The 18,781-nt window shown below is 31.1% G+C and overlaps 1 protein-coding gene across 11 annotated transcripts in view; it reads left to right on the plus strand.

The window, feature by feature from the left end:
* Positions 1-18,781, plus strand: part of RIMS2 (regulating synaptic membrane exocytosis 2) — a 583,644-nt gene that overhangs the window by 278,974 nt on the left and 285,889 nt on the right. For 7 of the 11 annotated variants that reach the window (XM_055314266.1, XM_055314267.1, XM_055314268.1 and 4 more), the window contains 6 exons: positions 3,750-3,817; positions 5,636-5,755; positions 8,259-8,358; positions 9,223-9,346; positions 11,210-11,256; positions 15,138-15,250. In XM_055314266.1, coding sequence (XP_055170241.1) covers positions 3,750-3,817; positions 5,636-5,755; positions 8,259-8,358; positions 9,223-9,346; positions 11,210-11,256; positions 15,138-15,250 — 572 coding nt within the window. Of the gene's footprint in view, positions 1-3,749; positions 3,818-3,952; positions 4,162-5,635; positions 5,756-8,258; positions 8,359-9,222; positions 9,347-11,209; positions 11,257-15,137; positions 15,251-18,781 lie in introns of all 11 variants that reach the window. The other 4 variants (XM_055314265.1, XM_055314261.1, XM_055314262.1 and 1 more) reach the window with 1 other exon arrangement.

Genomic DNA, 18,781 nt, shown 5'->3' on the forward strand with positions numbered 1-18,781 from the left:
TTTCTTTAAATACTTCTCCAGCTTTAGTTTCTTTTTCTTCTCCTTCTGGACTACAATGACATTAATCTTAGATCTTTTGTTATAATCTCTCAAGATCTTGAGGCTTCACTTATTTTTTTATTTTTAGTTTATTTTATTTGTCTACTTTATATTTTTCAGATTGGGTGATTTATATTCTATTTTCAAGTTCATTGAGTTGTTCCTCTGTTTTCTGCATTCTGCAGTTGAGCTCATCAGTTTGCTTTTTAAATTTGTTATTTTTCAGTTCTAAAATTTCCATTAGGTTCTTTCTGTGTCTTCTGTTTCTTATTCTGGAACTGGAAAGCTTAGCAATACATTTTTGAAATGCTACTAAAGGAAGAATGTTCTGAGTTCTGCCCTTTGAGGCTATTCAAAATAAGATTAAATGATAAAATTATCTAAATACCGATAGACCTAGTAGTTGAGGACTATTTTGTGTATGATTTACGTTGATTATTGTATTTAATTCATAAGTAATTCTAATTTTTACTCATTTAACAAATGTTTACTGACTGCTACCTATCATTTATGACATTTTTTTTTTTGTCAGCCAAATATTTTTTTGGCCTCAAATGGCTAAACAGCTTGTCCTTTATTTACTAAGGAAAGAATTTAATTTCTGCTTTTTTTGATAGGTTATTGGCATTGGGAGAAAGATTGTGAGCTGGGTTCTCACACCTTCACATAAACCAGCCAAGAATTTTCATTTAGGGTTCCACATTTTATTTAATTCTGTTTGGAGATTTATCACTGCTTTTGTATGGAGCAGTATTGTATTTTCAAAGGGTTTTCTGGGACACAAATACTTTTAACTTTTTGGGTAGCCATAAAATTTTAATTGTCAGTTTGCACCATGAAGGATTATGCCATGAAAAGATCTCTGTTTTTTTTTTTTAGATTGAAGAATATTTTTCCCCTATAAAGTGAATTTTGGGTATATTAGATATTACAATTTCATCATCCTTCACAAATAAACTTCCTAAGAGAATTATCTCCAGTGGTTCTCAGACATTATTGAGATCCTAATCACCTGGTGGGTTGCTGAAAAACAGATTGCTAAGCCTTATCTACAGAATTTCTGATTAAGTCTCAGCTGGTGCCTAAAAATTTGCACTTCAAACAAATTCCAAGGTGATGTTTATTATGCTACTTAGGGGATTTCAGTTTGTGAACCATTTATCTACAATTTTTCTACTTCCTCGTCTCCCTTTGATTCTTTAGTTACTTCAGCAGATTTTAGTTTTCATTATTCTATTTGAAGTGCTTTCTTTTAACATCTTTCCTGATCTTCATGTTGCTTGATAAATGCACACTTTTTAGTTCCCTATCTTACCTACTGTACAGAAATCATTCACCATAGTTACTTTCTCCTCCTGCTGAGGGAACTCTTCTGATCAGCTTGGAGAACCCCCACCTCCCTCCCTCCTTCTTTTCTTTCTGGCATGCTCTTTCTCAGCCTTTTTCTCAAACCAGACTTTAAATGTTAGAATTCAATTAGGTTCCTATTCATATCTTACTTTACCTTTTGTTTCTAAATGATCTACTTAGTCCTACCTGTGTGTTAGTAATTCCCAATTTATGTCTGTAGCTCAGACCTTTCTTTGTTATAGCTGAGCAAATTGATTTTTTATATGCCCACTTATATAACTTAGAGATATTTTGAATAATACATCCAAAATCAGTCACTATATTTAATAAATTCTAAGATGCATATTTTATCATTATAATGTCTGTGAATTCTATAGTCAATGACATCTTAGATTCTATGAAATAGAGTAATTCCTTCCTACCCCTTCCTTTTGTATTATTATTATTATTTTTTTAAATAAATTAATTTTTATTGGTGTTCAATTTACCAACATACAGAATAACACCCAGTGCTCATCCCGCCAAGTGTCCCCCTCCGTGCCCGTCACCCATTCACCCCCACCCCCCGCCCTCCTCCCCTTCCACCACCCCTAGTCCTACCCCTTCCTAATAAAAACTCTCTTCCTCCAGCTTTCTCCATCTCATAAATAGTCTTTCCTTCCATTCAGTTGTTAATGCTAGAAACCTGGGAGCTACCCTTGACTCTCAGTCTTTCTTAATCTTTTTTTTTTTTTTTAAAGTAATCTCTATACCCAACATGGGGCTCAAACTCATGATCCTGAGATCAAGAGTTGCACACTTCTGTGACTGAGCCAGCAAGAAGCCCCTCTTCAGTCTTTCATAATACTCTTATTTCTACTTCCAAAACATTTCTCAATTCTCTTTTTTCTGATCTGTTACGGTCACCTTTGTTCAAGCCATAATTACCTGTTTTATGGATTATTGCAAATGCCTATTATCCTATTAGGTGTCTTCCAACCTAATCTGTAGTTAGTACTTAGATTCATCTTTTTAAAATGTAAATCAGTTCATGTCACCATCTTGCTTAAAATCTTTCAGTGAATGAAATCCATAATATTTGATATAGCATAAAAAGTCCTCTCTAAGCTGGTTTGTGCTGCCTCATCTCATTTAACGTTCTTTTTGGTTCAGACACACTGGAGTTCCATCAGTTCCTCTACAGTACCCTGTTGTTTGCTTCTTTCTGGAATGTTCTTTTCTTCATTTTCTATCTACCTATCTCCTTACTTGTCTTTCAGGCCATGTATTTCATTTCTCATTTTTAGGATCACTTCTTTTAGAGGTGTTTGCCGACCTCAAAATCTACAATAGATTTTATTATGCTCTTTCATGGTGTTTCGAGAGTTCTGCCCTTTGCACTTATTATACTCTCTCTTGGTGTACTATCCTGTATGACACTCATGATTTATTTGTTGTGTTTATTTTCACTGTGTTCTATGTCTCATTATTTTACTCCTTATGCTAGAGCTTAGCACAATACATAGCAAATGGAAAGTATTTAGTAAATATTTTTAAATAGAAGATATGACTAGAGCTTAAAAAAGATATATGCACACATATAGAGTAAAAAGAGTTTTTTTAAATGTAAGGCAAATAAGGAGCACATAAATTTGGGAAATGGACATTCATCTTCAGTTGCCAATTGTCTGACAAAATTATTTTAAAAGAAAATTTACTTTATGAGAATGTAATTTCTGCAAAAATATTGAAAAATTATTTCAAAGTAATTCATGATAATTAAGTAAAGTTTGTTTTTACTAGTAGAAATTGAGTGACTCTGTTTTGTCATTTTCATACAAAATTAATCTTTTGTGTAATCAATTCTTTTATAAACCACCCTGATTTTGGGGGAGATTTTAGCATTATAAAGAATATCATACTACATTCTAGGAACACCATTTTATTACTTGGGTTTTTTTTTTTTTGTTGTTGTTATAGTGGTTATTGGCAAACCAGTGTTTAATTTTTAAAATGTTCCTTAATCTTTGGAGAACAAACTCATGTCTGTAGGCCAGCATGGAAAACAAATAGCATGAATAACAAACACAGTGGCTAGTATTTTTCTTTTTCAGAATATATAATTTTTTCATTTCTATTCCTGTTTATTATTAGCCTTTTCTCTTCTTGCAGAACTTTTGCTCTGTAGGATCCATTTATATTCTGCATTCTATAAATTTTACTTATTTGGATTCTTAGCTTTCTCTTGGTATATATAGTGAGTACTGCAGACAAAGTTCTTGAAACCAGACAGGATCACATAGTTTAAAATGTTTATAATGTCTTTGTCTGTCCTTTCTTTTGCTGTCTCCTTTACTGCACTCTTTGTCTGACTCTCACAGGAGACATGGATTACAACTGGTTGGACCATACGTCTTGGCATAGCAGTGAGGCATCCCCAATGTCTTTGGTGAGACATGTGGAGCCTTACTTTTTGATTTTCGTTTTTCATTTCACTTTTCCTTTTTTATTTACACCTTTGCATGTTTTCTTTTTGTACCTTTTTTTTTATTTTTATTTTTTTATTTTTATCCCACACCTGTAGGGGACAGTCAAAAGGGAAAAAGAAAAACTAGTGAGCAGGCAGTTTTGTCGGACTCTAACACCAGGTCTGAGAGACAAAAGAAAATGATGTACTTTGGTGGCCACTCTTTGGAAGAGGACTTGGAATGGTCTGAGCCTCAGATTAAGGACTCTGGGGTAGATACCTGTAGTAGCACAACCCTTAACGAGGAGCATAGCCATAGTGATAAGGTACTGAGATCGTGGAGCCTGCCTTTTAACCTGCTCATTTGGTCTTCGTTTGCTCTCTGTCACTCATTCAAACAGAACATAATAAAAGGATAGGGCATTTTAAGGGTCGATGTAGCATTTCTTAAGGTGCAGAAAAGAAAAACAAAACCCAAACCAACAAACAAACCAAAATACGTCTTGCTTGCTTTGCTGTTTTTGTTGTTTGACGGCATACAAAAAAACAAGTAAATGAAATAAAAAAAAAATTAGGAACAAAGGAATGCTTTGTCTATGGTCGCATGAGAGAACTCTGTGATGTTTTTATAAACCACAAATATAAAGAATTTTTGGATTGGCTTATTTGATCGCTTGCATATATTTTCCTTGGGATGAAAATTAAATTAATAGTTTCAATCCCAGGCAAAAGGGAGATAATTGGGTCTGTTTGCACAGAAAAAGTTGTTTTTCTTTTTTCCCTTTCACTGTCATTTTGCTCTTTTGTTTTATTGTCATAGCATTTTAATGTAGTATTAATTAGTACTAGAACCATTGCCATCTGCTTTGGTATTTATTATTTTTGCTTTTAGTATAGTGAGACTTTTGAAATCTTTTTACCATACAGATGTGATTGACTGGAACATGTCTTTTGCCTGCCAAATTTTGCATGAAGATATGCATGTTACTTTTAGATGACTATCAAACTGTGATTACACAAATCATTTACTTTGTTACCTGACATATAATTCATAGTGGAAGGTGTTACGATATATAAAGGGCTTGGCTATGCCCTGAGAAAGAGATAAACTCCTAACATTTTCAAGCTTATTTAACAATGGATACCACTGAATTTTCTAATAAACTTAATTTACCAAAAAGATCAAAGACCTGAAAGAATCAATGAGAAATGTAAACTAGCCTCACTTTTGAATTAGTTCTCTTTCTCTTATGCAGATTCAAAGAAAAGTTACTGGGGCTTGTGTATTTTTATAATTTTAATATAGAAACCTATTTCAAGGAAGCCCTCATTATAGGTTCAAATTTGATGTATTATTATAATTTTACTTTCTAACTTTCACTGTAATTAAGTCTTTCAAAGTCTCCAATAGTGTTTGAAAATTAAAATATTTTTAGATGAGTTTCACTGCATAGAGTTTCAATCTACCTTTTCTGTCAGGTGAATTTTTAATTAATCTTCAGCATATAGATAGTTTGTGTATATTTTCAAGATTTCTCTGATTTCATAGAACAATATAACTGCAGTAATGTGTCAGGGCAATGTAAGAATCTGTAGTAATTGGATTCTGAAAAATCTTGAGATTATAAAATTGAGGGTATCAGCGTAATGTAGTAACCCCTTTTGATCAGTGTTTTGAATGCAAACTGGTTTGTGTAATCATAACACTTTGGAAATCTGGAGTTTAAAGAAATTGTACAACAAGGGGTTATTTATCATAAAAGAACATTAATTTTTTTGTTTGTTGATGCAATATGTCAGCACCCTGTGACGTGGCAACCATCTAAAGATGGAGATCGTTTGATTGGTCGTATTTTGTTAAATAAGCGTCTAAAAGATGGAAGTGTGCCTCGAGATTCAGGAGCAATGCTTGGCTTGAAGGTATGTGATGAAATATATGAGATTTTGGCTCTCTACTTCTTTACCAATTTATGAAAATAGTAAAAATTTAATAACTCTTTCCAACTTAAGCCGACTTCGTGTTTTTTCCCGTTTTCAAGGATTCCCAAATATTTGCACTCATTCTCCAAAACCTTTTCATTTTCCAAGTATTATTTATTCCACAATAATACTTGTACATATGATTTGGAAAATATAACTTGAATTATATGCTTGAATCCTGAATACAGTGCTCAAACTCATTTATACAGTTTGTCCTTTAAGTCTGTACCCATGTTTATATTCTATTAAAACAGTGGTTTTAATCAATTACTAAATATGCAAAGTTGGGAAATATAGCATATTTATGACATAGTTTTTAAAGGAAAACTACAAGTCCCCAAATGACATCACTTAGGTTAAGGACCCATGTCAGTACAATAAAACTTAAAACCTAACTTAATACGGTTTCAGCCCCCCAGCAATGTAACTTTTATCCAGTCAACATGGAATTTCTTGGTCAATACTAGGAAATTTATTGATAGACCACCTTTTAGGAGGGCAGTTTTGCCTTAACAACTCATTCTTTGCTAAAAATTCCTTTCTCTTATTTTTTTTAAATGCCCTCTCTCTGCCTTTGAAAACATTCTATTGTTGAGCTCCGCAAAGTTTTTCTCTGCTTATTGATAGGATGCTGCTCGATTCATGAATTGCTTAATAAAGCCAATTAGATCTTTAAATTTACTTGGTTGGATTTTGGTTTTTAACAATTGGAATATAATTTTTGTGTAAGTGTAACAAAATGTGGGTGTGTGTGTATTTGTGTGTGTGTGTGTGTATGAGAAAATGAATACTGTTTAAAGTCTGGAAACTCAAAAATACTTATGCTAAAAGATTAAATATAAATATTGATATTTGATATAAATCAATATTTATATTTGACTGCTGTTGTTGGGGTTTTTTTGTTGTTGTTCATACGTATGGCGAGTTAAAAACTGAAATGAAAAAAGAGTAAATGGTTTTTAGAGTTAAGCAATTGCCACAGAAGTTGTCCTATAGAATATAGTGAGATATTAGAAAACTTTGGGTGGAAATGGAATTGGCCAACTAACATTTATTGGGTGGCTACCATGTTGTCATGTAGCTGGCACAGATCTGAGCATTTTACTACTATCATATTATTTAACACAATAGATGAGGAATAGGCTTAGGGAGCTATCATAGCTTGCCCACAGTCACAAAGATGATGATGAAAGTGAAATTTAAGTCCAGATCTGTCCAATACAGTGTTAGAATAGTGAAAAGTAGAGGTTAGGAAGTCTTGGCTTGAATCCCAGCTACAGCCATTACTAGAAACATGACATTGGGTAACTAAACTTCTGTTAGTCTCAGATTCCTTATCTGTTAAAATGTATGTAATAATACTTATTGAATTATTATAATAAGCTTAAGTAAAGCAATATACAAGCATTTAGCACAGTAGCCAGCACACTGTGAGATTTCAACTTGGCTTTTATTAAGCCAAGAAAGTTTTAAAATATTAACATAAGGATGTCAGCCTATAATATATATACATTTAATTTTCAGAATCAAACATAGGACTAATTAGTTAATATGAACTGAACTGCAACTGAGTGTGTTTCACTGCAACTCGGCAATAAATACACAGAAAAAGTCAGTGATTTTTTTTTAAAATTCAGATCTCATTCACTCAATTTAGAGAAAAAAATGAGTTAATGAAATTAATTATTATTTGTTTATCGTGCTATAAAATTTGTATATTGGTTGAATGGTAGTTAATCACAAGCATTAATTTTTTAAGAAGCCAGACTTATGGGTACACATGACTCCACAGTATTATTGCTGACATTTGTTTTTCCTTTTTCTAAAAGATATATATTAATAGAAACATAATGGAAAAATTGGGATGCAAATGGTCTGAAGTCTACATGAATTCTAATGAGATTTAAAACATTTTGTAATTTTCTAAGGAAAGATCCATCATTATCATATTAATTATGAATGTGCCTAAAAGATCACTAAATAATGAAATTTTGGTGGGTTATAACTATAGTCAAAGTAACAAATATTTATGTGATTATGATATGAAATCTACTACTAGAAATGTTAATATAATTATAATATTAAAATACTATAATAGCATGTTTTTAGAAATGATAAAAAATAATTCTCTAAGAAAAAGTACAAATTATTAAATTCTTTCTAAGGTATGTTATACATATGTATTTGTGTATATTATATATATATATATATATATATATATATTACAAATAATGGACTAAATTGTGAAAATTTTAGAATATGTAAAAAGAGTCCACTCATGGGACATGCACTCCTGTTTCTAATAACACCATATTATTTAAAAATTATTTTTAGAATATTATAGTTTTAAAAGATACAAATTGTCTAGTTATTTTTTACTTGAATCTTCAACTATGTTCCTTTGAACAATATGCCTGTTTTAACACATTTCTCTTTTAAACAGGTTGTAGGAGGAAAGATGACTGAATCAGGTCGGCTTTGTGCATTTATTACCAAAGTTAAAAAAGGAAGTTTAGCTGATACTGTAGGGCATCTTAGACCAGGTAAGTTTTTATCTTTGCTTATTTAAACTGTTAAAGTCAAGTAGTTGGAAAAAAATAATCCTCACTTAGAAGTGACTTGACCAAAAACAAGGAGCTCATTTTTAACTTAAATATAAATTTTTATTCATTAATACAAAGTGTAACTATTTTTTAAATCAATTTAGATAAAAATATTTTTATATTTACGGTTTTGTTTTTTATTTTATTTTATTTTATTTTATTTTATTTTATTTTATTTTATCTTATTTTATTTTATTTATTTATTTATTTATTTATTTATTTATTTATTTATTTGCTGATAAATATCCTTAATGTGTATCTAAGTGTCTGCCTTCTGCTCAGGTCATGGTCCCAGAGTCCTGGGATCAAGCCTGGCATCGAGCTCCCTGCTCAGCAGGGAGTCTGCTTCTCCCTCTCCCTGTGTTCATACCCCCCACCACCCCAATCATGCTCTCTCTCACATGTGCTCTTTCTCTCTCAAATAAATAAAGAAAATCTTCAAAAAAAAAAAAAAACTTTAGATGAGGTGCTCAGTTGCATATATATTGAGAAACCCAGAATATAGTCATAAAATTTTCGGAGTTTTACAGAGTTAACAGAGTTTAGTAATTTCTAGAATTATATTCCTATTAAGAAACCACAGAGATAACTTTTATGTAATTTTATTCCTCAGACCTTTGTCCTTTTGGCTAAAGATACTAATCATCAAATTTTATGCCGATTGAGCTGTTCTCACTACATCTTATTCCATTATGGTGACTTTATTCTATGGAATTCATTACAGTTTAAGATTGCTTTTGCTTCACGTGCATTTTATGGGATTAGCTTTTCTTCTAAAATTATCATTACTGGAATACACTATAGGTGATGAAGTATTAGAATGGAATGGAAGGTTATTGCAAGGAGCCACATTTGAAGAAGTATATAACATCATTCTGGAATCCAAACCTGAACCACAGGTGGAACTTGTTGTTTCAAGACCTATCGGGTAAGTTGGTGTGTATACTTTTACACATACCTTATAAAGTTGACTACTCTTACACAATTTTGTAGTGTGCAATCTAAAAATATCTGATTGCTCTATAAAAATTGTTTTGAGGACAATGCTTCTTTTCTTCTTTCTTGCTAAAACAGATCACCAAAAATCATGACATCTCTTTATCTGATCATGCTAGAATACACAGTTAATTTAAGAAGGAAGAAGAAATATTTAGGTGTTTATTATTTTTATTGTCTCAGTAGCTTAATAGGTGGCTAAAGGCATAGTAAGAGACAGAGACTATAGTAACAATTACTTTCAAAAGAAAGTTCATGAACTGTGGCCCTCTATATTGTGAAAATGAGAGTCCATGAATTTTACATATTTTTTCAAAATGGAGATTTCAACATAGGAAAGAGAGGTCTTAAGGACATACTATTCCTAAATAGAGGGTACAGTTTAAGGAACAACATAACATGTTTAAGGAAACAGACAAAAAATAAGCAAATACCAAAGTCCTCCTTTGCTTTTGTAATTTTTCACCTATAGATTAAATTAGCAATTTCCAAAAGTTGGCAATATATATAATCCTTTGTGTCTATATCATGGGAATTTCTCATTAAATATCACAGCAGTGTTTCCCTTATAGAATCTTGTATTCTAAGCCAATGTAAAAGATAATACGTATAACTAAGTAAAAGCAATATAAAAAAATAAAAACAATGACAACAAATTATTAAATGCAAGTTTGGGGTAAGAATATTTGAGGATGGAAGCTATAGAAATCCTTTTTTTGTTGTAGAATACTATTGCCCGGGTTTCATTCATTTAGGAAACGATTGAACCGTATTATTTTGATCTCTTTTTATGTTGGAGAAAATGACTTACATTGGTAACTTAGTTTTATTGAAATGTTCCTTTTGAAGTAATGAATCCGGCACATGAAATTATGCCTCTTTTTCATTTTGACTCTTCATAGCTTTGTAATATGTTAAAACTGCAGTGTATCAGCTTAATCCATTAATCAGACATATGTTTTGGTATTAAAGGATCCTCTATTCATATTTTTGTTTAATGTCTTAAATGTTCTTTTATGTATTTTTCCGAATGACCTTAACTATTAAATTCTACCCTTCCTGACAAATCTCAAACAAAAATGTACATATTTTTGGCATAAATGAAGTTACCATTTGTAAGTCCCAATGAAAAGCATGTTTGCATTTTTTTCCTCAGTGGAGTTACTGCATTTAAAAAGTTTCTTTCTTTTTTTTTTTTTTTTTTTTGCATTTAAAAAATTTCAAACACAATCTGAATCTTTAAATTTTTCTTGTGGTGATATTTTATTTACACTTCAATGTTATTTATTAAAGAATAGAATGGCATTCAAATGTATCATAAAACTTAAATTCAAGAATTTATTAGAATGGGGATCCCTGGGTGGCTCAATGGTTTAGTGCCTGCCTTCAGCCCAGGGCGTCGGGCTCCCTGCATGGAGCCTGCTTCTCTCTCTGCCTGTGTCTCTCATGAATAAATAAATAAAATCTTAAAAAAAAAAAAAAGAACCCTCCCCCCCAAAAAAAGAACTTATTAGAATGGATAATAATGTAGTAAAACATATAGAAGATAAAATATGTTTATAAAACTGCTATAAATGCATATGATTGTTTATTGCTTTCTAAGTAGTTGAGGTTAGTTCAGAATACTTTTATTAGCAATAAAGTACTACAGCTTATTTTTTCTTATGTAATGCTACAGTCATACACAATTTTGTTCATTTTACACTGTCCTATTAGATATAGGTTTATGATAATCAAAATAGCAGTTGCATTAATTGTTGAAACAATTTTTTGTTTTCTTGTTCTATCATTTCAGAGATATCCCTAGAATACCTGATAGCACACATGCACAACTGGAGTCCAGTAAGTTTCATTCATTCTAGAAGAAAGTATTAATAATGTCATTTACCAGGAGTCAAATGAAGTATTTTATCTATTAATACAATGTAAGAAATATAATAATCTCAAATATATAGTCACTATACAAATGAAAAATTTAGCATAATTTCATATTATTGTGGGATAAAGTACAAAATTCTATAGTATTTTAAGATAGTTGTTTTTCATCACACCATCTCAACTACTACAGATTTTTAGATAGCTTTATTAAAGTATACTACAATAAACTGCACCTGTGGGCACAATGAGGTAAGTTTTGACAGACAGTTGAAACCATCATCACAATAAAAATAATGAACATACCCATCACCCCCTCGTTCTTTAATTTCTTCTAATTGTAAATTTTACTACTTTGTAAACTAACCCTCAGTAAGTGGGGAGGAATGCTTGGAACAATGTAGTGAATAATAATCTAATTTATATTTTAAAAAAATAGGGTAGTAGTTCTGGCTTAGCATCAGAGTAATAATGGAACAGTAGACAAATTTAAGTAGTGTTAAATACGGAAATGCTTTTTATTACTCGTGTATGAGTGCTACTTCAGATGTTAAACAAATGGATTTTTTTCCAGTGAACTAATTTCTTGATTGATTGGGAATAAAGGATATTGTGGAAGAGAGGAGGATGGTTGCCATTTGAAATATATTCATCAAGATAGACCATATTGAGAAGGAATGATCAGAGCAAAGATTTGAAAGTGTGGCTATCTGGGGAAAAGCTTTCCAGGTACAGGGACCAAGTGGTGCAACGGTTCTCAGGGAGGAAAGCCTACAATGCGCTTTGTAGTGGAAGGGATTTTTGAGAGTCTCCAAAGTTAGGAGGCCAGTGTTGCTGCACCAGAGTGAGCAGCAGGAAGGATGAAGGATAGCAGAAAAATGGCAGCCAAATTGCGTGGACTTTGTAAACCCCTGTAAAGACTACTTTGTCTTCGGCTTTTACTCTGAGGGGAATCGGTAGTTACATAGGATGGTTCTGAGGAGAGATATATGTTTTAAAATCTGGCTACTGTGTTGAAAATAGTTTAAATGGAGTCAAGGGTGAAAGCAGAGAGAGTAGTATGCTTATATTTATAAAAATATAAATATTTTTATATTTAGTATTTTATTTGGTGACATAGGCCATTGGTGGTAGCAGTGGAGGTAATGAGAAGTGATTGGATCCTGCAATAATTAAGAATATACTATGAAAATAGATTTTTTTTTACTTTTATATCACAATTATAAGTGTCTCTAAAATATTTACCAGAGTGGTGAAATACTTTTGGAATGACATAGCACTATATTTAAAATATGATCAAGTGACTTTTTTGTAGCACTATATTTAAAATATGATCAAGTGACTTATTTGATTTTAGTACCTTTGGCTAGGTACTAAATCATTTTATCCAAATTATACCATGGTCACAAAAAACTGTAATGATAAATAAATTCAGTTGACCCTTGAATAGCATGGGTTTGAACTGCATGGGTCTACATTTTTTCAATAAATACAGTGCATTACTGTAAATGTATTTTCTCTTCCTTATGATTTTTAAATAACATTTTCTTTTCTCTAGCTCACTTTTTTGTAAGAATACAGTATATAATATATATAATGTACGAAATATGTATTAATCAGCTGTTACTGGTAAGTCTTCTGGTCAATAATAGGCCATTGGTAGTTCAGATTTGGGTGAATCATAAGTTATTGTAATTGTGCCGGAGTTAACGCCCCTAACTCTCAGGGTCAACTGCACTAATATAATGATATTATTTATATATACTGATATCATCATCAATATCATTATTACTCCCATTTTGCTGAGTGCCTGGGGATTGTGGTTGATGTTCTGTCTACAACATCACATTTATTTCTCATAGAAGTTCTATGGAGTACGTATAATTTTTATTCATTTATGTAACATCACTCAGATCTGGTTATGAGCAGGATGGAACCCATTATCTAATTATAGCTATTTAAAAATCTCTTAGTCTACAATTTTAAAACTGTTTTTGAGGAGATAGGGGTCCTTTCTTAAATAAATTAGAATCAATCTTTTCTTCTTTAAATATGGAAGAATAAGGCAGCCCGGGTGGCTCAGTGGTTTAGTGCCGCCTTCAGCCCAGGGTGTGATCCTGGAGACCCAGGATCGAGTCCCACATTGAGCTCCCTACATGGAGCCTGCTTCTCGCTCTGCCTGTGTCTCTGCCTCTCTCTCTCTCTCTCTCTCTCTCTGTGTCTCTATGAATAAATAAATAAATAAATAAATAAAGTCTTTAAAAAAATATATGGAAGAATAGATTCCTCTAAAGCCCAGTCATTAACCTTTGTCCTTAGTTCCTCAATAAATTCTTCCCTTCATGATGGTTTTAATTGCCACATGACACCTAACTTTATATTACTGAGATGATCTATCATTGTTCCTTTATCCTTGGATGTTTAAATAATATGTTCTGTGAAGTGTCTTCTTATAAATTGAAGCTTAACATGTAGAAATCTGAGCTTATTTCTTATTATAAAGCCATTATTCTTTCCACTTCTAAATATTTCCACTTCGAAGATATAAGGTATCACTGTTACTTCTGATTTCAGGTCTTAAAGTTTTCCCCTCATTTTATACTACACTCTTCCTAGAGGTGTATTTTATCCACTTAGGCCTCCATTCAGCAGACGCTTTAACACTTTGATTTTTAACACTAATATCTACTTAACATTTGGCCCTATCTGTATATCCTATGTTACTTGCTTTACATCTTCCCTTGGGTTTATCAGAGGGACCACAGGGTCACTATGTTTCAAATTAACTTCTCCACCCATTCATTGCCTTAGACACAAAACTATCTCTGTACTCCACATCCCAAGGAATATCAGCAGTGCTCTGTGCAGAGAACAAGACAGGTAAAAAGAGAACCTTCTTGATCTCCTGTTTGGCTACAAGGCTTGAAATCTTATGTTTTCCCTCTTCCCTTTCTCTCTCATATCTAATTAGTTTCTGAGTCCTTGTTTGTTTATTTTGTAACATCACCGGAATTCTTTCTTTCCATTCCATTTTTACATTTCCTATTATTGTTTTATTGGCTTCTGTTTTTAAGTGTTTTCTGTCTCTTTCAAGTCAATCCATACATTAAATAAACAGTAAAGTCATCTTCTTCAAATATAGTTACTGCCTTGTTCAAAAGAGCTAGCATTGATAGTGCCAAAATGTGTAGCTCAGAATTCCAGGCACTTAATTTCCCCTGCTATACCATTAGCTCTATTTTTACTCACTTTCTGAATTGTAGACATAAATTCATACATATACTTCTGGATACTGAGGCTCTGCTTTTTCTGCTCTTCTATCCCTTTTTCATAGACTCTCACTTCCTTCCTGCCCATCTAACTTATTATATTTTCCAGCTGTTATAGTATGTGGTTTAATATGTGGTTTAAAAGTATTGCTTCCTGGAAAAATTTCATGATTAGCAATCTAGTACTTGTATTTTTAGAATTACAAGTTTAGACCATCTTCAAGTTGCTTCATTGTGTTAGGTTTTGTCTTTTTCTAAGTTTCTAGTTTCAGAAATATTGTAGGATATGAATTTAGTATTCACATAACAGACAAAGTAAGTCCTGACATAGAGGTCTGTCTCTATGTCAGAGAAACAGAGAAAATGTTTCATTCTTGGTCTTAAGAGAGTCCCTTAGCTATATTTATGTTTCAAAAAAATTGCTGTAAGTATATTTGGAACAATGTGGCTAAGAAAATGGTCTATATAATGACATTTTGTGGACATTTAAAATAAATAATTTAAAAGACACATGGTAAAACTATTAAATGCTAATGAAGAGTCATCATTATTGTTCTTTATGTATAATTACCATTTCAGGTTCTAGCTCTTTTGAATCTCAAAAAATGGATCGCCCTTCTATTTCCGTTACCTCTCCCATGAGTCCTGGAATGTTGAGGGATGTTCCACAGTACTTATCTGGACAACTTTCAGTATGTAATCACTACATTAATTCCTCTTTGAAATAGCAAGTAGTGTTATTACTATATGACAGTAGCTTTTTGTAAACCAACTCCTTCTTAGAACATAATTGTGCTTTTAATCATCAGCTTTCTCATTCTTTGTATTTTTGATTAATTGAAATTTAATTTTATTGTTTTGCATAGAGTTTCTTTATTAGAGTATTTTAGAATATCTGAAATTTAATGAGAGAATTTGTGGAGATATCTAAAACTTTCTTTACCTTAGTAATTTTAACCTAAAATTCAAGGTCATGATTTTTGCTCAGTATCTTAAAATGACTATAATTTGTCCTAGACTTTTGAGAGAAATAAAATTGTGGTACTGTACAAAGATGGTATATTTAAGATGAACTAAATTTTATAACAATCCATGCTTTTCAAGTTTAAGGAAATTTGGGGTGAATTTCATAGTAAATCATTGGAGTATGAATATTGCTCTAAGTGTAATGATACTTGAGGAACTTTGTCAAAAGACAAAACTAAGTTAAATGGGGGAAATGTAGATAACTGAGTACACTGGGTGATTTTAGAGTAAGTGATCCCTAATCTGGAGATTTTATAATAAAAATTAAAAATTCAATTAGGCATTTACTGTCCATATTAGAAGAGCTTTGCAAATTTGAGCCCTCACTTTTTTTTAAATCAATTTCTTCAGTTGTCATTCTCTTTTTAAACTATTTAAAATACCAAAATATCTGAATTCATCCAGTTGTATTTTAGAAACATAATCTTGATGAGTTGTTAAACTTGCAATTTTATAAGTATTAAGAATTATTTAGATTTTCAAAATCCAGACATTGAATTTTGGATAAAAAATATAATTAAATTAAAATATATTTAAAAACTAGCTATTCTTGAGCTGATGTTTTAAGAGCAATAGGAAAAGCTTTTTTGTTTAGTCAGCTATGAAATTTCTCCTTTTATTTTTTTGCGGGTAGGGAAGATGTTTGATTTTCACTGAAGAATTTTTATTAATTAAAAGCTATAAGAAGAATAAGCAGAATTAACATTAAAATTATTGAAATAGTTATTATTCATGTCTATTCTGGGACTATTTGATCACAAAAGTGACAACAGAAAAGTCATGCAAGAAATAAGTTGAAATACTATTAGTTTGTAAATGTCTTTCTAAAATGAATTTATTATTTTCTTTTCCTTTCTTTCATAAACAGAGTCAACTTTTTCATTTGAAGGCAGTGGACTTTTTTTTTCATTTTGTACAATGAGTAGTAGCATCTTTCTACCTATTCCTTTACATATATTGACAGCACAGATGTTGTCATTTATAGTTATTTATAAATGTCATTTATAAATGCATGTGTATTTTATTCCACTATTTTAGGAAGTGCTAATGTTAACCTTTTTTTATTAAATTATTATGGCTCCATTTAAATAGTCCTTTTTTAAATAATGCTTAGGATGGTTGGATGATGCCAGTACATAAATGTGTGTGTGTGTGTGTAGTTGGCTTCAGCTGGTGGAGGAGGGAATAGAAGTTAGATTTCCATAGTATGTACCACTTTATTACCATCTTTGAAATCCCAAGGCCCTATAGAAATTGGACTACAGAGTGATGGAGGGGATTGAGGAGCATAGTGCAGACATTTAGATAAATTTCAAATTCAGCTATTTTTTTAATCATAGTTCAAAATGAATATACTGGAAAAGTAAGACAAATATTTTGGGGAAATATGAACTTAAAAGTTTTACTTCTGAGTGTATAATTAATGATTTAAAGTCCTAGTATTTACATTTATAATGACATTAGTTTAAAATCCATATAATTATAATTTTAAGTGTGTACATTTTATCATTTTCTTGCAACTTGGAAAGGGTATGTTCCAGTAAGATAACATTAATAAATAAAAGACATATTTGTTGTGGTAAATCTAGAGAGTACAGATAAGTAACTTAAAAATAAAAATCACCTATGATCCTGCCACTAAAATGTAAACATCCACATATATGTAAATTTTTAAACAAAAGTGATAAATCTCGGTATATTATTTTGAGACCTGCTTTTTCACTTAGTAATATGTTGTACACTTTTTTCTTTAAAATATTTTCTTTAAATAAATAAATTTTCTTTAAAAATTTCTCTTAAAATGATTTAAATAACTAATATACCATTTTACTTTAATTCTCTTATGGGACATCTTGTTTGTTCTTAATTTATATTACTATAAACAATGTAGCCATGGAAATCCTTGAATATAACTCTTATGTATTCTTTTAGGTCAGAGAAAATTCTTTTGTCAGGATGACTTTTCAGAAGTAAAATTACAATATGAAAGGAAAGAGAAAAAATTTAAGATTCTTAAAAGCTATTTGCAACATTTTCCTCAAAAATGTTTTCATGAACTTAATCTACAATTATCTAGTCAAGAAATATATGTTAAGTTCTAACCCCAGGTCAGCCATAAATACTAGTTGCCAAGAATACAACAGTGAACAAGATAGACATGGATTTTATCCTCATAAAATGTAATTTTATTTTCATTCTTTGCAAGCAGGAAAGCATAAGCAAGATTTCCTCTGGATATATTATTTCCCTTTATATTTAACCCTATATTTCCTCTGGATATATTATTTCCCTTTATATTTAACCCTAAAACTGGAGACAATTTTGGTTTGCTTGTAATGATGTAGAGTTTGGGAAATACATCTGCATTTATCACCTTTTGGAAAAATTCCTAGAAAGCCACAAGGCAACATTATGATTCCTATCTCCTTCTACTTATTTTACCTTTGGGCATTTTTATATTGGTCATATTTTACCTGGGCTCATAACTCATAAATTTATGATGTTGCTAATTCTAGAGAACAAAGATAATGTATATGGTATGTGAGCTGACCTAATACATTATATCAGTTCATGGACTGATATTTTCTCAAATACAAATATACATATAATTTAAGTTGTTGTCTAACCTTTCATTTCAAGGCTATTGATGATTTTTTTTTTAATTATGTAGTTTATTTCCTCTCTGTGCTTGAATTCTGCTACTGCTTGTTATTGTCTTAGGGCATAACTATGAAAGTGCCATTAATGTACTTGGTGAGAATATCAGTATGAGCTCAGTTTTATGACACCTAACTGTATGTTAGCTGTCTCAGTGTCAACATTACCTTATTTTGATTCTTTTTAAAACTTGTGTTCTTCCACAATTTAACAGTTTCCTTCTTTAGAGGATTACTTTTGTAGTTCTTTCAATATTTTTAAATTAATCTGGAGTCTTTGGCTAGTTTTTGTTAGAGTGTTAAATAAAATACAGCCTTCAAGTCTTTTTTAAAAGTGAGAAATGGTTCAAAATTCTCTCTTTTTATAGAAACACATTGATTCTTATTAACAGTCATTTTTTATTTTACTTCTGGATCTGTGGTTTATTTATGACTATATTGTTTCCCTAAGTTACTTTGTTTTAATATTTTTCTGGCTCCATTTTTAGTGATGAGTTTATAAATATTGTAGGTATCCATTTTGTATGCCCATTTAAGTGG

The sequence above is a fragment of the Nyctereutes procyonoides genome, unplaced genomic scaffold, assembly GCF_905146905.1.
Source record: "Nyctereutes procyonoides isolate TBG_1078 unplaced genomic scaffold, NYPRO_anot_genome, whole genome shotgun sequence".
Lineage (NCBI taxonomy): Eukaryota > Metazoa > Chordata > Mammalia > Carnivora > Canidae > Nyctereutes > Nyctereutes procyonoides.